This window comes from Pithys albifrons, chromosome 1, assembly GCF_047495875.1.
Source record: "Pithys albifrons albifrons isolate INPA30051 chromosome 1, PitAlb_v1, whole genome shotgun sequence".
Taxonomy (NCBI): Eukaryota; Metazoa; Chordata; class Aves; order Passeriformes; family Thamnophilidae; genus Pithys; species Pithys albifrons.
In genome coordinates this window covers 67722426-67743841 of record NC_092458.1, presented here as the reverse complement: position 1 = coordinate 67743841, position 21416 = coordinate 67722426, and the positions used below count along the sequence as shown (strand labels likewise).

General features: G+C 44.7%; 1 protein-coding gene across 2 annotated transcripts; it reads right to left on the bottom strand.

Moving 5' to 3' along the window:
- Positions 1 to 13981: 13981 nt before the first annotated feature.
- AMER2 (APC membrane recruitment protein 2) lies at positions 13982 to 19317 on the bottom strand. Of its 2 annotated transcripts, XM_071553737.1 has the most exons (2): positions 18283 to 19159; positions 13982 to 18108 (listed from the first exon to the last, which is right to left on the bottom strand). In XM_071553737.1, the coding sequence occupies exons 1-2, from the start codon at positions 19091 to 19093 to the stop codon at positions 17231 to 17233; spliced, it is 1689 nt and encodes a 562-aa protein (XP_071409838.1). In that variant the 5' UTR covers positions 19094 to 19159; the 3' UTR covers positions 13982 to 17230. The 2 variants fall into 2 exon arrangements, with proteins under 2 accessions (XP_071409838.1, XP_071409846.1); XM_071553745.1 differs by having other exon boundaries at positions 13982 to 19317.
- Between the last annotated feature and the right edge of the window lie 2099 nt (positions 19318 to 21416).

The following is a 21416-nucleotide window of genomic DNA, read 5'->3' as shown; positions in this document are numbered from 1 at the left end:
TCTAGAGCATCCTAAGCTCATCCTTACTGTAGAAGGTGGTAGTAAAAACAAAGTATACTGTTGCAGACTATTAATTTCCTTTAAAAATATATCTTATAATACAGTTTCCAAGGAAAAAAAATCAAACAGGAAAACCTTATGTGCAAGAGGAACTGTGTAACTGAGATTTTCTTGGGTTCAGTTGGGGTTTTTTTGTTATGTATTATTGACAGAGAATGTGCTTTTAAGAAACTACAGGCTAATGTGTGGACACAGAAAAATGTCCTCCTACAATAAACAAAAATTCTCTCATTAGCAAACTGCTTGAGTGCTACTATAAGGCATTAGTGCAGCTGGCACAGTTCCTAAGAATAGAATTATTCATTGCCATGGTTACCCAGCCTGGAAATATTACCCTCTGCAATCATTGTAAACAAAGATCCTTTCACAACAGTGTAAAAATTAGAGCACTTTAAGAAATTAAAGGAAATTATAAATTGTACAGAAGTTGAAGTTGTGCCTTGTAAGCACTGTAGCTTTTCTAACACAGAGTGGGGTTCAAAGACCCTCTGCAAAGATCTGATCCTCTCCCAGCCTAAATAACTTGCGAAGCTTTGATTCAGCACCACCGAGAGCAGGGTCAGAGCCTGAGAGCCAGCACTCCTGGGCAGCACACAGACCCTTCTGTAGGTGGTTGGAAGTGTGCTGGTAGGAAAGGTGGAAGTGTGCTGTTAAAACCACAGAGGAGGGCTGATCATAGCTGCAGCAGAGGAAAGCAAGAGGTGGAGAGACTATCACGTGGGTTGCCAGTGGAGATCTATTGATGAAGAGTATCATGGAGCTAATTTGTATCAAACATTTGAGTCATGGGGAGAATGGTCCTGGAGCTAGCACAAGCTTGGACAGAAACAGCAGTCACAAACTGGGCTACCCTCCTGAACCTTGCTTAGACAGCTGGAGCAGAAGAAATTCCCACAAGTGACATTGCACTGTGCAAATGCCTAGCGAGTAGGTGGGTTGGCTCACACACAAGTGGGCAGGAGGTGAAAGGAAGAAGCAGGACTTAAATTCAGGCATTCTTTGGCCCTTCAAGTGCCTTTCCCTCTTGAACACATTTCCTCAGGGTGCACTTGGTTTCTCCAGATGCCCATTTCTTCTGTCTGGTCTATCAGCACTCCAGGGCTTTGGTCCAGCACAAACAACCTGGAGAGGCTCTCATCCCACTGGGGGCCCACAGCAGAGTACAAAGACATCTTAAATCATTTGCTCCTCACAATCGAGTGCTTGCTGGGCTGGTGCCTCAACTTTCATACAGGAAACGATCTCTTCATGGGAGTATCTGAAAGGAAAAAGAAGGGTGAGCTGGGACTTGGAGAAAAGCAGCAGCATTTACTTGCATTGCCAGCAGTTGCAACTTCACTGCACCCACTGCAAGGAGCTGCATGGAGGTCGTTCAGGCCATTATGCATCAGTAAGTGGCAGAACAAGCTGGTGCTGTTGCTTAGAAAGAAATCTCTCCACCCCTCCAGAACCTCTCAGCCCTGAGCCACCACACACACCATGAGGGCTTGTGTGTTCCTGCCCTCCCTGTTGGGACACCACATAGTCCTAAAAGTTCTTCAGATTCACTGGGCTTCAGGTAGGCACCCACGATTGCCTGTTGTGAGACAAAGCATGGTGTGGGACTGTGGAAGGTTGGGCCTGATCCCAGCACGTTTCTCAAATGTGGTTCTGGCAGTGCTGTTGCCTGTGACACTTCTTCCAGAAAATATCTATCTTGTTCAAGCCGGAGAAGGGGTGGCTTAGGGGATCTCATCAGTGTATATAAATACTTCAAGGGAGGACAGAACCAGGCTTTTCTCAGTGGTGCCCAGCAACAGGACCAAAGGCAAAGACCACTGGTTCCCTCTGAATGTCAGGAAGCACTTTTTACTCTGTAGGCGACTGAGCACTGGAACAGGTTGCCCAGGGAAGCCTCCCTCCTCTAAAGCCATCTGGTCATGGTTCTGGGGAACTAGCTTTAGGTGGCTCTGTTCCAGCAGGGCAGTTGGACCAGATGACCTCCAGAGGTGCATCCCATCAGAACTCCTCCATGATTCTGTGGCTCTGTAAAGGACAGCCCAAGTTGATCCAAGAGAAGGCGGCTCACCGAGGTAGGGGCCACACCTAGGCAGATACAGACTGGGCTGAGAAGCCCCTAGGGCACTGCTCTGGGAACAAAACCGGTCACTGAAAAAGAATCTGCAGCAAAACCTTGTAAAATAAGCTAACGTCCCTTATGGGATACAATATTTAGTGAGCAGAACTTGGCACAGGGCAATTTACTGGAGAGCTAAAGCAGCAGCTTTTGCCACTGAGGTGCTGCTGGAGGCAGCTGCTTGATGCCTGTGGCAGCACACACAGGTCTCCAACACTGATCCTTAAAATGCAGAGAATAAACCCAGACAGGAATTGGGTATGATAGCACAAAGCACTGTGTGATTTGGAAACAAATCTGGATTAGGTTTCCCAGTACTTCCATTTGATAACACTGCATTCCTGCTGTCCACCGGGCAGGAAGAGAAGGTGAAAGCCAGAGTGGCACAATCCAGCTAGCTCTGCCCAGCACAGGAGGAAAGCTGTGTCCTGTCTGCATCATTCCTGGTCCCTTTTGATTCCAGACCAATGTCCCTTAAAAAATTTTACTTCATCCTTTGTAAATGGATGAGACACCTTTCACTAGATCAGGTTGCTACATCCAGCCTGGCCTTGAACACTTCCAGGGATGGGACACTCACAGCTTCTCTGGGCAACCTGTTTCAATGCCTTGCCACTGTATTAACTAATCTAAGCATACTCTTTCGGTTTGAAGCCATTCTCCCTTGAACTGTCACTACATGCTCTTGTAAATAGTCTCTACATCTTTCTTGTAGGCTTCCTTTAGGTACTGGAAGACCACAATAAGGTGACCCTGAAGCCTTTGCTTTTCCAGGCTGAACAAACCCAGTTCTGTAAGTCTCTACTAATAGGAGAGGTGCTCCATTTCTCTGATCAACTTGGAGGCCCTTCTCTGCTCTCAGTGCAACAAGTCAATGTCCTTCCTTGGCTGGGGACCCCAGAGCTGGATGCAGCACTCCAGGTGGGGTCTTACAATAGCAGAGTAGATGGGCAGAATTCTCTCCCTGGACCTGCTGGCCATGTTGCTTTTGATGCAGCCCAGGATACAACTGGCTGTCTGGGCTGTGAACACACACTGATGAGTCATGTCCAGCCTCTCATCCACCAGCACCCCCAAGTTCTCAGCAGGGCTGCTCTTTGTCTGTTCATTCCCCAGCCAATATTGATACTGAGGGTTGTCCCGACCCAGGTGCAGCACCTTGACTTGGTCTTGCTAAGACTCATAAGATTCCTATGGGCCTGCTTTTGAGCTTGTCCAGGTCCCTCTGTACGGCATACAATCCTTCAGATGTGTCAACAGAACCCCTCTGCGATTTGCTGAGGTGTACTCAATCCCTTCATCTATTAATATTAATATTAAATAATACTGGTTCCAATATTCAAATCCTCACCCTGGGTATTTGACACTGCCATCCACACAAAAAAAAAAAAAAGGAAAGAAGGTTTTTGCTTCCCTCTTATCATTCAGGTTATGGCCATGTTTTCACCTGGTCAGTTTGGGTGGGATGGGGAGAATGAATAGTGATGCTATTGCACCATGCCCCTACCCACATCTCAAATTGTTTCACAGGCAGTGGGGTAAAATTTTAAGAATTTGGCCACATGAAACCTTTCTTCTAGAAGGCTCACAATGGCTATTTAGAGGCAGAAAAAGCAAAGGAGTGTAGTTTTGCACTGAAGGTCACAGAGGACATCTGTGAAAGGAAATCACAGCCTGACTGAAATCTCTGCCCTGTTCTGCAGCCATTCTCCCTCCTGAGCCATGTTAAACAGCCCTGTAACAGCACCAGGGAGCCTCAAGAAGCCCTGCAGAAAAGCCCTAGGGAGGAAAGAGTAAGGTCAGTGATGCAGAACAAGACAAGGAAACAAGCAGCCAACAAACCTCAACAAAGTGGTCCTTACCTCTGCTCGGCAGCTGAGCCACAGCAGGGCATTTGTGATCCTCACTGCATGGGAGCATTTCTGCAGTGGGGAGGTCTGACACGGCCACGAGAGCTGCAGGTTGGTAACCTCTTAAGGAAGCATTAAAACTCGTGCTTCTGCACATAATCCAACTGGAGAAAAACAGATGTGACAAGACAACATTGAAATGAAATCCCAAGGGGGAAGAGAGAAACTGGGGAGCTTGTTAAGAATCCTGCTGCCATCTGGAAGGCAGAAAGAGGCAGGCAAGTGTGGGAAAGTGGCATCTCAGGGGAGAGCCTGGGTGCTGAAAGCTGGCACTGGAAAACCGAAGGATGGGGACTCACTGATGGGCCTGCCCTGCCCTGGAAATTAGATCAGAGAGTGAAAGGAAGGTTGGTTTTCGTTTTCACGGGACTTCAGGGTATGTAGCAGAATCTAAAATAATCACCTCGTGCTGATTGTTGTCCTTGGCAGGAACAGTAACTTTGTGGCCCAAAGGGTTTAACTGAAGATACAAGGGGGGAAATGAGAGCACATTGGGCTCTTGATTTGCTAATAGGAGTCTTTTGTGCTGTTTATTGGTTCAGAGCCATCTCCTAGGTCTTAACCCTTTACTCCTTAGTTGCCATGAAAACATGGGGTCTTCCTCGACTATGCGGGTCTTTTTCAGAGGTAAGAACTGTTCCTTTTGAGCTTTAGCAAAGCTGCCATCATTGGTGCTAAATCTGGGGCATGGAGAGAGAAGGCCTATGCCATGGTAACAGATGCCTGTGAATTAGTAACCAGTTTTCTAGTAACTGGTATTTTCTGTAATTCAGCCCAATGAACACCAGCTTAACACTGGCCTTCTCTTATGGAAATGAAGGACAAAAGGCTTTTGCTTTTGGTTAGTCATGTAAATCCTCCGATGAAGCCTATTCTACCAGCGGGGTAGTAAAAGGCTGTGCTATAAATAGTGCTGTGTGTTTGCCTGTGCTGAGGCAGAATGCAAGGTTTCATAGCTCAGATTGAGGACCCTGGTCGTTTTGGAGCCAGGGGCTGACATTTGCCTTTGTGCTTGTGCTCTGATGTCTGTTTTGCTTTCTGATACAGTCATTTATTTTAAATCAGTCTGAATACATGTTACATCTTGAGAAAGAATTAAGATCTGGCATAGACAAGTTAAGTTGACTGTGCATTCTCATCCAACTGTTTTTCCATAAAACATGTGGATTTATGGTGTTTTCTATCAGACCCTAGGAAAAAAATACAGGCAAATTCAACAGCATGTAGTGATGATAGACACAAATACTTTAAGCCCCTAAGAAAGCAGCAATAAGCAGCTCTGCAAAGGATGCAAGCACCGTTTCTGCAGTTGCTGCATAGGAGCATTTCTTACTGATTTGAATGAAGCTGTTCAGACACAGCAGCTGTGTAATCACACACTAAATCTGACATGATAATGACTGGATATGGTCTAACTGGGAGGATCAAAACTTAATTAGTAAACGGGGGGGAAAGACATCTATAAGCAAAACAGTAGCAGGAGTGATTTCTTCACTATAAGTTCTGCTATGATTTATTATCTGTCAGTAAACAAAACCTATTCGTGCAGAACACAAAAGGCAGAAAGTCAGAGAAATACAGATGTAGGTGTAATATACCCCAGTTGTAACGATAGACCAAGACTTGCTAAATTCTTATCCACCTCTATTTTTCCCTAAGAAATGCTCCGAACAATCCTGATTGTTGTTTCCAACATTCTTCTGATCCTCTACATTACTTTTGTAGACCAGATGATCTTTTCATGTCCCCTTTAGATTGTGGCCAATATCCTCATAGGCATAATCAAAACAAGGCTTTTTGCTACTCATATTTACTAAGACACATTTGCCTTTATTTATTCAAATGTATTTTGTTGCAAAAGTAGATTGCGTTTTCTTCTTTACAAGTGAAAAATGGAGCTGGGCAGGAATGGAACAGATTTGCTTTACAATTTAACATAATTGCTGTTCTTAAAATACTGTTTTCCTTGCATTCTGCATATCACCCTGCACGTTCCCAGCTCCATGCAAGGAGCTCAGCACCATTTGTTCCCACGCTGTGGTAGTCACACAGCTGAACATGTTCTTGAAGCACATTGAGCCACATAGATGCCCTGGAGGCAACAATCTGCCTGTGAAGAAAAAGAGGACACTGCTGCCCTTGAGACTTCTGGCTGCCTCAGGTTTCACTGCCTCAAACTCTCCCACCTTCTCTGCCAGACTACCCCATCAATCTCTGCTTATTGAGGACCTTCACACAAAGGATCCTTACTCAAGTCTCTTCTCTGTCCAAGAGACTTAGGAGTTTCAAGTGACACCAGCAGAGAACGCTGATAAAGCCAGAGGAAGGGTCTGTCCATGAGTCCCACCACAACACATGGGAGAGCAGACCCAGCCATGCAATGCTTATGAGCCTGCCCAGTGCAAGTGCTTAAGTGATAGTGAAATTCTATCACAAAACCTCAGACTGTAGATTCTGAGAAACATCACATTTAGAGGTGCAGCTGATTCTGTGGACACAACTTTAAAATGTAGCACCTGGAGGCTTCTGTAAATCTGGAAAGGAAGCAGTGGAAGAGGGACTTGGACCTCCCTGGTCCAGGACAGCACTCTGTGAGAAGGTACAAGCCCTCCCTCCCCTCTATGGTAGCAACCCTTGGCTCTAGGTTACCTCTCACCTGTCACCTACATGGGAGTGCTGCACAGAGCCACTTTGTGAAGGGACTTTGCATAAGGACACCAGCATAGGTCAATTGATAGTCTTTGAAGCAGCTGTGGGGAGTTGTACATGAGACTCCTTGCATTTGTCTTAAGCTGGAAAAAATGCATGTATTGTTCAAGGACAAGTCTCCTTCATTAGTCAAAGCAGGAGACCTCCTATTCCCAAGGTCTAAGTGAATACCTGATCCAAGTGCCAAGGGTCTTTACAGAGCAGAAATAGTGATGTGTCATTAGAGATGAAGCAGGTTCTTAGTTCACAGCTGCCATAGCAGCATCCATGGCTGCTGAAATAACCCTTTGAAGAACTTTTGAGCCTCCTTCCTATCCCCCTCAGGGCACTGTGGACTGGTTTTAATTGGAAGCAGATGTGCAATGTGGTAGGTAGGCAGGCATCTGCTCAATGTGAGCTCCTAGTAAATGAGTCCTGTACAATCACATTGAAAGGGAAAAATACAATGATTCAAGGGAAACGATTTAAAATGAGGTTGGTACACACTCATAGAAGTTGACTGGTCCATTAGACTTGCCAATACTCCTTACCAATTATTTGAAGTCGAGAATATTATCTTCTCTTTCTTGCTTGGTAGATTTTGGATGGATCATTCATCTTCAGTGAATGGGTCACAGAGAGATATCCAGGTCATCACTTTCCAGTAAGGTGACCATGAAATTTGTAGAGATCTACTGTCAGGAACGACTGATTTTGGTTTGAATTAGGGAGGAACTTTTAGCTCAATATTAGAAACTTCATCTTGGTTCCAAAAAGAGTATTTGGGTTTCAGGAAATTTTTCTATTTTTTTCTGTCAGAGTGGATCTGTCAGTTTACTGTCATCTAGTTTTGTAGAAGGTGTTAACAGCTGCATCACACAGATCTATAATTATTAAGATTCATGACGTTGCTGTACATTTGCCCCACACTTCACTGAAACGCCTTTGTTCCCCAAAATCCTAGTAGCTATACTTGGACACAAGCAAAGTAATCACTAGGCAATCTTCTCTGGCAGAGAATTTAAACCACAACTCTTCTGCTTTCAGATGCCCAGGATAACGTGAACATGTGATAGGGAACACAGGCAGATAATGCCTAGATGTAAAACTGCTTGTGCATTGAGATCACCAGGAAAACCTTTCTTCAGCCTCATCCCAGCTACTGGAAAGAGGAGTTACGCTTTTGTGATCATAGGATTAATTTATAGTGTTACCATGTCCTGCTCCTTACTAGCAAGCTGAGCTTTTCGGACCTTTTGCTTTGCTGTTGTCTGAAAACTACTGAGCAGATTTTATTCCAGTACTTACTCTGGCTAGTGCATTATCTTCTATGGGAGAATGCTTAGCAAGGTGGTGCTACTCAGCTAAGCAAAGTAAATAAACTTAAGGATTAAAACTTGACTGAAGCAAATATCTTATGCATCTTCTAAATGCAAGCAATTTAGAGAAAAGTTGCACAACAGAGGTTCTGGTAAATGTCATCTCATAGCCAGAGCAATGAAGTTCCAGTTTTAAAGGTGGGAAATGTAGCTTACAGCAGACTGCATTTTCTAGATGTCACACCAGAACTGCAACTCCAAAGTCAATTTGAGCCAAGAGAATCAGCTTCCCTGATGGCTTCCTAACCAGAAGAATCAGGAAATAAAGCTGATTTGAAAACAGAATGAAACTCAGTCCATTTCATTCTAAGTGGTTTAAAGGGAAAAAAACCTCTCAAAACCAAACAAAAACTACATGCTGACAAAACAGGAAGACCAGACGACCAAAACTCTAATATCTGAAAGACCCCCTTTAAGTAACAAATTCAGTATAGTTACACTATGATGTTATTGGTAGAACTCTAAAGGCGTTTCTGCATAAAAATGGAAGTGCACACATGCCCAAATATTCTGTGTTCTGGTGACATAATTTCCTAATGTCTTGCTTTCAAAAGCCTAGTATTTTCCAATGCACTGAATAGATTGGCTCTATCTCTGTCTTAAACCTCAAAAGTAACCTTCACATTCATCAATGAAAAGTGACAACTGATTTTATTAACCGTATTCATTATAACACATGACAGTGGGAATATTTTTCACTGTTAAGATTTTTGAATGGAAGAAAAGTGCAGTTAGTCTGAGTTCCTTACATTCATTAGAAGCAAGACTATTGAAACCATCAACATTTACAATGACACATAAGCAAACACCAGAATCAGTGCCAATAAATACACAGAGTACCAAAATAAATATTTACAGAATTAAAAATATAATAAACACTGATTAGTATATGCTTGTGAACTGCCAGGGAAGAAAGACATCTATTGCTATCAGTTAGGTTGCAAATACATAAAGAATACAGTGGTTTAGGAGACATGTACTCATCAAAGTTTGTAGAGGTGGAAAGGAGCAGGGCATGTCTAACAGTCTCTGTTATAAAAACAACCCCCAGAATGTTGTGAACTTTCACTAAGAAAAAGTTAGTGCACACAGACTGGCCAGATTATTACCAAACCTTTTAGATAAGAGGAGCAGGGAGTTCTGGCTTTACTCACTCATTACCTTGAATAGGTCATGTGCTACCTTACTGAGGGTGGCTGACACAAAAAATGAGGGAAAATTGTAAATAACAGTGATCTGTCAGCTATAACACATCTTATAGAAACAGGCTAAGTGACTTCTAACAGGACACATATGTCCCTTTCAGCACATACAGAATACCAAGAACATCAGTTTATCCAATTCAGTGTAGAGCACTCCCTGCTACCTTTTCCTCAGGCACACCATGATGTTTAAGCAGAATTGGGCTGTCATAGACTGAAGCTGTGCTGTGCTTTCTGGATTTACTGAATCTGTATTTTCTACCAACCACATTCACACCTCATCCCCCATTTCAACAGGACCTCAAGCTTCAACACTAGAACTTTTCTGAGACAGATTCTACTAACAGAGTAAGGAAAATTCAGATGGGGCCAAATTATGGGATTATCACTCAGTATCAATAACAATTGACACTGCTAACAGACCCACTGATTTCAGAGAGAATACTGATGGAAGGAGATATTGTCTAGCTGTTACAATTTCGCCCATGGCAGAGGATTTACTTTGATTTAGAAAAAAAGCAACAGCTTTAGTCTTGCTTCCTCTTTTGAAAAGCAGGATGACATTGCTTTTATCAAGCCACACGCCTAGTACTTGGAAGTGCTGCTGCACAGTATGTGTTACAGTCCCTCCCCACTTGTCCTTGGATTGCAAGGGTGCAGCCAGAGCTCCCCACCCAGCCTAAGGCTTGGGGTTTCACATCTTCCTGGCAAAACGAGGATGGAAGAGCAGTGAGATGCCATGGATCAGTGCTGGGCTACAGGGGATTTGCGGACATTTCTGCGCTGAAACTGCCTTTAGAAGCTAAGACGCTGAGCCTTACTCAGGGGTTTATGAGGGCAGCCATAGTGTAGTCCACCAGCAGAAGCACTGGCTTCAGCACACCCAGACTCACACCAGCTCCTTACCCAGTGTAACACAGAAATCAGAGCACCAAAGCAAGAAAAAAAGGACACAGATTTTACAGGTGTATGTGCAACTCTTTTTCCACAAGGACAAGAGGTCCAGTCCTTGCTTTCATCCCATCTCCCAGACAACCTATCAACCCTCCCACACTACTACAGCATCACCACACTGGCTTTTCCTGTTGTCCAGTTGGGCTGACACCTCCATATGGTGACACCCTGCACCCCTCTGCTGGGACAACAAGGCAGGGTCAGGCAGCAAATCCTCTTGGTGAGTTGGGGTGCCTTGCTATCCCTGTCCACAAAGTGCAGGTGAGGTAGGACACACCTTCCTCTCTGCTGCCATTAACTAAGAATTACATTCTAAGGCCAGGCTTCATTCAAAGCAGATTTGGCCAATTTTCTTTTATGAGCACATTATGTTCAAAGCTCCCAATGTATCTGCATAAAAATCCCACAGAAACAACCTGATACTGATTTAGCAACTGTTTTGATGCAACATCATCCAAAATATTAAAATCTGTTAAAAATCTTACCATTGAGTCCTTACATACCATTCTCCTTAACAACATATTTAAAATGTGCCTGTGTAATAATTAAAAGGAGGCTTCATTAGTTACCATATCAAAAACATGAACAATAACACAATAAGCAGGGAGTTTAGAACTCTGGAAAGAATCTGGTCCTGTTTTTGCCATCAAGAGTTAAATTAAGGAAGCCAGTGATTGTGCTAGCTGTAATTTAAACATGCTGAGCACTGGAATTATGTGCAGAAGTGCAGCTTGTGAAGATGGAAAAACAATGAACAGACATGTTTTGCATTCAGATCAGTGAAAACACTATCATATGAAAATATGAAAGACTGCTCAAACACCTGAATGATGTTAATCTTTGCAAAAAAAAAAAAAAAAGAAGACTTATTGAAGAAACACTTCCTATTTCCTTAAGAGTAAGAGATTAAGGATCTTTGCCAGTTCTTACTGCACTCAGTGGAAGCTTTGCTACAGCAGAACTGGACCTTGGAAAGAGATCGTCATGTCAGCAAATGCCAGTTTTCTAATGTTGTGGCCACAGCTGGATTAGCTTTTATGGCAGACCATTGCTTGGATGCAATGCTTATGTCATAGTAGGCAAAGCATTCTTATTTTAACCATTGCTACAAGAAGCCTTTCAGCCTAGCAGTTTGAACTCCGTGCCCTCTGAGGTACATAATCCTTTCCTCTCTCCAGTACAACTTTGGCTCTATTTATTTAAGCATGTACAGAAAGGAAAAAGGAAAGCAGTTCTTATGAAAGATAAAGGAAATCTGAGCAGTCTCCACAACAAACAGCTCCTGGGCTTTCCTACAAGAGTGACATGCTTCCCTGATAGATTTGCTAAATTGTCCACAACAGGAAAGCAGAGGGATACATTCCATGCTCTGCAAAATATTACTCAACATCCTCACCCATGTGTATGAGATCACACAGCAGAGATCTCAATTTTAAATATTTTTGAGCTTACTCTGAGGGGAATTTAATTTTCTTCAAGACCAAGAAGTAGAAGCAAAGACCTCCTGAAGAACACACTGGCAGCAGCTCCTGTTTTCTAGTGCTGGAAGATCAAAAATCTGTTTCCAAAGCAACTTCAGTATGGCTGAGAGGGAAAGAGATATAGAGGGAGGGAAAGAAAGGGTCCTAGGCAATAGTACTCATTGTTTTGGGTGGGGAAGCCTTCTAAGGCAAGAAGAGCTTTAAAAACCTGCTTTTGCAGGAATAAAGATCCTTGTGATGTGGTTCAAGTGGTTATAGCTATTATTCCTTTGCATATGACAAGTTCTTCTATTTCTCTCTACGTGAAATCAACCTAGGAAACACCAACTCAGCACCGATTGTTCCTTGCTGAGATGCTCACAAGGAAGACAAGACAAGAACTGATGAGCTAAAAAAGTTCTGTAAGTTAGATTAAAAATAAATTGTCCCCTGAACACAAACAGCAAGACAGATTTAGATACCTCCTGCTCACAGTAAACAAGTATGTGGACTCATGACAAGAGAATCCAGTGATCCCATCCCTCCCATTCTTGAATGGAAGCGAGTGATGTCCAGCAGGAAACAGTTCTGGGTCACTGAAAACAGATGCCAGTGTATTCTCAACACTGAATCTCAGATGAGTCGGGTTTTGTGCAATTCTGCTCGGACACGTGGCGTTTTGTCATCATAATGGAAACATAAATAAAGGGGTGAAAAAAAATGAAAAGCAAAAAAAAAATCTCCAAAACCAAACTCCGCAGAAGCTGTCAAATGTAAACTCTGCCAAGACACATTTCTGCAATGTCTTTGAGTTGGTGTCAGTTTGTTTTTCCAAGACAGAAGCCTCAGCTTTTCATATCAAAAGCTATGGAAAAACATTTTCAGGCTACCTTGCCTGAGTCCCCCGTTGTGCCTGTTGGATAACCATCTGTCTTGTAAGTGGCTATTGTTACTGTGATCTGTCTCTTTCCTACCATTATCTTGCTGAAAAGCCTTTTCTGAAGTAGTCCATTAGAGCAGGGAAAGAAAAACCTCAGTGCCTGGCCACAGCAGAATCAATGTCTCCCTTTGATCTGCAAGCTCAGTCAGTACTACAAATTTAAGAAACAATCAGGTTTTGCTTTGCTAAGCAAAGCTTGTTAATTTGGCTCATCTGCACTCATAGCATCTTACTGAAAATGCCATCTCTATCAGATGTTTTAAGACTTTGGTGCAATATTCGCTTAGCTTAGATAAATAATTTAGCAAGATTCATTAAAAAATAATCAGTGAATTAATTTTCATAGTGTACATCTATGCATGCAATTTTTAAAATTCAGTCCTCTACTACCCTGAATGACAGTAGTGAGGATACTCACAGTGGATGAAGAAAATGCTGGTGATTGATGGAATAAGACTGAACATAGATTTTTCTTACTCTAGTCATGGAATTTCTTCAGAAATCTACTACATGTGCTTGAGTCCTATTACTGGCAAGAGCAAAATGCACATGCACTACATGGAAAATAAGACCTTTTATGTCTGTTTCAGGCCACACATACAGTACAGGAAACTTAGCTCCTATCATGACAAAAGAAGTCCACAAAAACATGATTTCATGCTACCGAAAGGAAATCTTTTGTGCTGATATAAAGGACAGGAATGAATACCACTGAAATCACTGTAGATAGCTATAAAACACTAAGCAATATATAGAAAAATCCTAAGAACATATAAAATTTACCAGTAGGGACCTGAAAGTGCAAAGAGTACACATAACTCAATACTGAGTCCTGATCTATAAAATCCTTTATGAATGACATACAGCTGTTAATTACAAAGCATCATTCAGACCACCAAATAACAAATAAAACAAAAAGTATTCTTTACGAAAATCAAAATAACAACAGCATTGGGAATGTTATCTTTGGGACTCAGAACACCATTTCTACCTCAATACCTACCAAAGCCAAAGAAAATATATGCTTGAACAGGGTAACATAAAGAAGAATGCAAGCCACCACAGAATGCCTCAGGACTACTGCCTCTTTTTGTCTCAGCCTTTAAATCCAGGAAGCCATTAACCGTTCTTAGGCATCTCACACTATTTTACAGGGATCTTTTAGGAATTAAATATAGGTATAAAGAAAGCCTTTGAGCCTCCTTTCAATGATTGTTTTAGGCATTGTGTGGAGTTATACAAATATCTTTGTATGAAAATTGAAAGCCCTAGTAAATATTAGATTTTTTTATTACCTTTCAAAACAAAAAACATAGATGGCTTAAAGACAAAAGTGAATTTTATAAATACAAAGTTAATTTGAACATTAAATTGTATCTTTACTCTCACACAACCATTACCCTGAATCAACGTCAGTATTGCCGCAATGATTCAAAATACTGACGGCCCTACTACAAGATACTTTCCCATTTTCCTTTTAAGGATATGATTGTCCTTAAAATATGTACATAGCAAGCAGCCAAACAAACCGTCAAGAGATTCGCAAAATGCACTTACACTGGGTATGCAATAGAAAGCTTGGGGAGCGACTGGGGAGCACCTGGCCTCGGCAGGCAGGGCAGAGCAGGGCGGCTGCCCTCCCACCCACGCTCACTGCCAGCCCAGCACTCCTCGCCCCAGGGGTAGCACCAGGGGGAAGCCACCGCCAGCATGCAGGGGATGGAGGAAAAATGTGGCAGAAAACAAAGGAGAGAGAGAAAAATGAAGAGAAGCCAAAGCATTTTAATGATGATTCGCGATAGTGGTTATGTGAGAGGGAGTTAGTCTAGTGTCACTCTATTGGTTTTTCAATACAGACATGCCACAATGCAAACAAAACACGTATGATGAATAATTTGCCACACACAAGTCCTGTAGAGATGACAATTGGTATCTCCTAGTGGTTTTAAAGATGCACCACTCCTACTACCTGTACTCAGTGCTTCCAATTTTTATGGTACTATCCCCACATCCTCCCTCCCTCTCAACTTCCAGTACCCTAGAGAATCTCTCAGCACAATTTGCCCTTAGAAAAAAATGGGGAATTAGGATTTTTCTGCAGAGTTGTCATGCAAGGAAAGATGTGTTCCTTACAATCAAGCGAAAACAAAAGAACAGAAAAAGGAATGTTAGGTTTAGGGCTGAGGAGCAGGATAATATTCCATGTTCTGTATGTACATCCTCTTCAAGGTATTTCAGCTTTAACTTTCTAAAATGCACAAGCAGAGTCAGGTCAGATGCAAATCCCTTTCTCAGGCAAAGTGAACCATCACCAGCATGTCTGGAGACAGATCTGCAGCACATCCCTTCAGCCCTTGCGTGGGAGTGGGCATGCATGGCTGTGCTCACATGAGCGTGGTGCACGTTCCCTGGGAGGAGGTGTGTGTGACTACACATGCATATGTACAACACATCTGTGTGAGGAGGCATATAGGAAACCACACATGTACACGTGAGAAAGAGAACATATAAAATAATCTTCTTTGAAGTGTATTAAGGTTCTTTCTCAAACCATGAAAACAGGGACTGGTCAGGAAAAACACTTTCACTGCAGTGTTGTGATTCAGTATTAAATCCTGCAGTCATTCCAAAACTAGATTCCAATTTTATCTTTCAGACTCTAAGGTCATTTCCCCAGTGAACCATGAACCACACATATACATATATACAATTCTTACTATGGTATTTCCTGGCTTTTTATGGTTTGCCTATAACCTTAATATCCTTCAAATGTATATTCTGTATATTTATTTTCCTTTTTTTCTTTTGATTTCGGAGACAATAAAACCAACTGCTATGTAAGATCAGACTCATTACCTTCAATGATGTGAATTTAGGATTCTCTGCATAATATAGATGTATATTTTTAAAATGTAAATTTTTTTTCAGATACACTGGAGCATATATTTTATATTAGCTGTGGTCTGATGATAAAATATGTATATCAAAATATTTTGTAAATACATAACATTTACCTTTAGACTTCAGTGAATTTTTGAGCTTTTTCAGTGTATCATAAAAATATGTCCTCAGGCACATTAAAACCCTATTAAATTTCTTTGAAATGCTGCCAATGCCCATATACAGTAACCACTATTCAAAAATGTCCTGGCCATCAATACATTTCTCAAAAGATACAAGCTCATCAGACCATTTTATGTACCACTAGCTTACCATATTTTTTTCTCTCTTAAAGTAAAATTATTCTGACATTATTAAGAATGAAAATAAAAAAGCAACAAGAACCCAAACTTTCTTTAAATAGTCAAAAACTAATTTTATATATTTTAAAAAATAATACTTAAAAAACACATTTCTTTGCTGGGTTCCTTCTCTGTAAGGTTTAAGCCCAGAGCAACTTGGTCTAAACCCCTGAAAATAGAGGTTTGTAGTGGCAGTGCTGTCAGAACCTCAGCTCTGAGCCATGGAATGTGCCACTAGGATAAAATCAGCATTTCAGACCTACTTATCTGGGGATGCATGAGCCCATACAAACCAGAGTTTTGCTCTAATTTAAGGTACTTACACAAAGTTCTATCATTTTAGAACTGTAAAATTATATACCTATAAAAACTAACTTTTGCTTAAACTCTAGATAATAAGGACGGGTGTTGGGAGTTTTTTATAAAAAATCTGTAGCATTTGAGTAAATTTGATAAAACATGTATATATTTACACATGGCAAGTTATTGTATAAATGTGGACAGTGTGTATATATTGGCATTTAGTAAAATGTTTCCCTGAACCTGATTGTATGCATTATCAGACAAGTACTGATGTAAACATCTGAACCTAAGTCAGGTGTCTCTGTTATCCATTTACATTAGACCAGATCAAAACCAACGAGACAGACAGACAAACGAAAATATGTTTTCCTGTTAGACAAGTCCACCTAACTCCTTAGTTAGCTCCAGCATGCAAGTCAGTCAAGTCTGCTGCTGAGCAGTGCTCTCGTTCGGACTGCAGGTAAAATACCTGTTAGGTTGGTTGGGTTTTGCTTGGCATTTTTTTCCAACATCTTGTAGAGCAAACATCATTTCCGGAGCCAGGCATCCACCCTCCATTCCTCCCCCAGAAATGATTAAAAGGTAAGTGTATTGAAGAACCTCTCATGTTGCTCCTTTTGTAACTCTGTTCCCTTGAAGAACTCATGACACTGCTTTGCATGAGGAAGGATGGTCATTTAGGCTCATAATCCAAGTCCTGCATCCAGAAAGGTGTGTAAAAATGAACCTCCCCAGAGTCTAGTGTTGCAGAAAAAAGATAAAAATGTTAAAAAAGTGCTCAAAAAGAAGTCGACTTTTTATATTCAGCCAAACAGTCTAGTAAGAAGAGATTTGGAAGTGCAGACCCACAGAGTACAGTGAAGGAAGCCTCTTAGGTGCCTCTCTTCAGGTGATGCAAAATTAATTCAGTATCTGTGGTCTCTTGTGCAGACTCACACATTGATCTCGTTGTCTGTCTTTGTCTCCACCTCTTCAGCTACTTTTTGGCACTATCCTGGTATGTGGCAGCTCTCACTGTTGTCCCTGTTACGCCCCTGTTACTGACCCGGCGCACCAGTACTTTAGAGACAGGGATTTTTGTTTTGTGCATCTCGCTTTTGGCCAGGTGATGGTGTGTGACATGATGGCTGTTACTGGCATCTGCTCCATGGCTGGCAGGATGTGATGAAAGGTGTTTAATGCTGATGGGTATCTTGGAATCCTTCACTGTGCTTGAGGGTGTTTTCAGTGAGCTTATGGTTGTTATTGGCGACACAGGCTTGGAGCGTGGCACGCTGGTGACTTCTTCATTTGTAGGCCCCACTGGTGGGTTCTCATCTGGCTCAGCATAGAGGTCGTAGAGAGCATCCCCGCTGTAGCTGTCCCTGGGAATGGTTTCCTTCTGGATGCTTGTGGAACTATCTTCCTCAGGACCAGGGGTTGTGGAATCCCAGTAGCCCTCATCGCTGTTTGGGATGCCTTCATGTTGCTCCTTCTCTCTGCCCTTCTGCTCCTCTTTGTGGCTGAGGTGAATGGCAATCTGGTGGAGGCCACTACGTTTCACCACCACCCTGTTCTGGGCCCCCTCGGTACCTCGGGTTTCCTTCAGGCCCTCGGGCTTCTTCGTCCCTCCTCCACTTCCTCCTCCTTCTGTCTCAGTCTCATCTGTCTGCGACAGCATATCCCAGAACTCCTGCAGGCAGGTGTCATCCACCTGGTCCGGGCTGGCCATCTCCTCCCCTCCTCCTTGGTAGGCCACCATGGTGGGATGCTTCTTGGTGGCACCCAGCTTGCTGGTCACGGGGGTGCTCTTCTCGCAGACGCCACTCCCGCCGCCCACATCTTCCTCATGGTCCGCAATAATATCTCCGCAGCCTGTAAGAGAGTCAAAGCTTTTCAGTGAAGTCACGTCAGCAAACATCAAACAAATACGATCAATCGATTGCTCTGAGGGTGGATCAACAGAGGAAGGGTCAGGGGCGGCTGCCGTCTCTTGACCGCTATCACAGTGAGGTTCAACAGGGGGGATAGTCGTTATTGGAATGTCACCTGTTATCGCCGCATCCTTCGCAGTCCCAGCCTCCCCGGCGCCCGGCTCCGGTCGCTCGCGGCTGAGCTCCTCGTGTGGCCGCAGGGCGGCGGGGGCCGGTTCCTCCCCGTCCGGGGGGCTGCTGTCCCCCCGGGGCTCCCCACCGCCCGCTCCGGTCTCCTCGGCCGCGGCGGGCGTCTCGCCGCTGCGCTTCTCCCGCGGCGGCTCCGGCCCGGCGTCTTCCGCGCCGTTCGGGGTCTCAGACAAAGGTTTCGGCGTCTCCTCCTTGATGCACTCCAGGCTGGCTGTCAGGGACCCCGGCATGATAAGGCCGGACGGGATGTCCGAGGTTTCCCCCCTCTCCTCCTTGCCGGTTTTGTCCTTTTTGTGCCACCGCATGCTGCTGAAGATCCCCTTCAGCCCCTTCTTTTGTCTGCCGCCAGCCCGGGGCTCCGCGCCCTCCGCCTGCCTGCCGTTCTTCCTCAGCAGCGAGAAGAAGCTGTGCGACTTGGCCACCGCGCTGGCAGCGGGGCCGCCGAGGCTGCCTGCCGGCCGCTCCTGCGCCTCCCGGCTCTGCGGGTCGCCGCCGCCCGGTTCCTCCTTTTTGCTGCTCTCCAGCACGGCGTCGGCCAAGCCGTCGTGCGTCCGACTCCGAACCATCCCCGGCTTGCCGGCGCCCTTCCCCTCCCCGCCTCTGCTCCGCACCCCGAAGATGCTCGGCATGGTGCCCCCGGACTTCCTCCTCCTGAATAGCTTGAAGGCGGTTTTGTTAATCCTCCCCGACGGCTGCTCGGTGGTCGGGGGCTCGGCACAGTCGCAGTGCGAGTCCATGTCTGCCGCTGCCGCTGCCGCCGCCGCGGCTTCCCCTCCGCCGCGGAGCCCGGTGCGCTCCCTCACTGACAGCCCCGCCGCCGCTGCCGCCCGCCCGTGTCCATGGCAACCCGGAGGAGGGAGGGGGATAAGCCGCTTTGCCTCCGCTGCCGCGGGCCCGCGGGCGCCCGCTCCGAGCCGAGCCGAGCCGACCCGCGCCGCCGCAGCACCTCCGGCAGCGCCCCCGCCGCCACCCGCCCCGCGGCCCTTACATAACGCGGCCCCTGCCCAGCGCTTCACGCCGCCTTCCCTCTCCCGCCCCTCTCCCACGCAGCGCCCGGCTCTCGGGTGCCCTGGGAAGGTGCCGCGCCCGGGCGGGCAGAGCTCAGCTTTTATTTATGAGAGAGTTTTGCATCGCCGCTGTGTCCTCCCGGCACAGTCGCTGAGCGCCCTGAACCACGCGCGTTGCGTGACTGGAGCCGTGCGGTTCTGGGGCGCAGCGAAGAACCCGCAGCGCCCAGAGAAAACAGGGGCCGGTGGGGCTGTGGTTGATGACAGTCTTCAGGTGCCAGTGCACTGCAGGAACAGAGGGACGTAAATACCCCCGGGGTAGAGGCAAAGGATACCAAGTACTCCCCCCTCCCCTTGCTTCCCCATCTCCCACCTCACCAGGACGACTCCCACCGTCCACGTGTCCCTGTTACTCCCCAGAGCCCGAGGCTGCATTTTCCCTGTGCAGACGACCAGATGGGAGCAGCGATACAAGCAGGCACAGCTCAGCCCTCACCCTGCCCACCTCCCCTGCCATGGAGGAGTGTGGTAGCAGCCCCCATGCAAACCTTTTCCCAGACCCCTGCATGCACTGCGCGATCAAATCATGCCCATGGTGAATTGCCACCAGGAATGATGGCCAGCAGTCCAGCCACATTAGGGTGGCTGATGTCACCCTGATTGCAAAACTCCTCACAGGCTGCAAATCTATCTCGGGTGCAAATGGAATGGAATGGAGTGGAGTGGAATAGAATGGAATAGAATAGAACAGAACAGAATAGAATGGTTCAGTTGGAAGGGACCTACAACAATCATCTAGTCCAACTGCGTGATCGCTTCAGGGCTGGTACAAAGTAAAAGCATCCTATTAAGGGCATTGTACAAATGCTCTTAAACACTGATAGGCTTGAGGCATCCATCACCCCTCTAGGAAGCCTATTCCCCTGTTTGACCACCCTTTTGATAAAGACTACAGTTTGAACCTCCCCTGACACAGCTTTAAACCATTCCCACGCATCCTGTCACTGGATACCAAGGAGAAGAGCTCAACATTTCCCTCTCCACTTCCCCTTTGCAGTAAGCTGTGGAGAGCAATGAGGTCACTTCTTGGTCTCCTTTTCTCCAAACTAGACAAACCTAGGCAAATTAACCCTCCCTGGGCTTCAAACTTGCTAAACACCACCTGTACCTTCTCTCTCTCTCTGCTGGTTTATGTCAACTTGGGGCAGTGCTCTGCATCACAGCTGCAGAGCAGACCTGCTTTCACCCAGAGCTGTAACAGTGCTGGTGCCCTGGCAGCCCAACTCTACCATGCAGCATTAGTCTGGACTCTTCAAAACATAAACACATGTCTGGGTTTAAGCTCCAAATACATGTGAGTACCATTGAATAGAAGTCGTGAGTGGGCCCACTGGCATGGTCTTTCCTTTGAAATCAGTAAAAGGTTTTGCCATTGATTTCACTGGTTGGAGGAATTAGTTGTGGCGGGTTTTTTTTTTAACATCATCAGACATTCATTGCACTCTCCCACAAGAGCAGGTTGAATTATCTGTTGTGAATAATTTATCCAGTGAATTTAGTCCTGTTCATGTATAAAAAGTGCCATTTGCATTCAGAATTACAAGTGTTCAATAAGAGCAATATGAGCACATCATTCAACTTACATCTCTCTTCTGCCTTCTGCAAGAGATGAGAAAAGGACAGATGAGGCAGAAGCCAAAGATATTGGCTGGAGGATAAGGAGTGAGTTAGGTTTTACACAGCGGAGTTTCTAAACATGCTTAGCACCCAGAAGCCATGGAAACAGGAGTGTGACCAGAACCTTAATCCATAGGTGTAAGTTGCTCAGCTAGATAGTGGCTCCATCAATTGTTCAATGTCATGAGTTCCCTCATTACTTGGTCAAATTTCTGCTCTTTAGACAGATGAAGGAAATTTGATATAAAAAGATAAATACCGAATGCTCTTTAGCAAATGCAAATACACAGTGCCAAGTGTCCTTTCCAAATATGAAAGAACAAAACTTGATCATGTATCTTGGCAAAAAGTGAGCAAAAATGCTAATAAGTAAGAG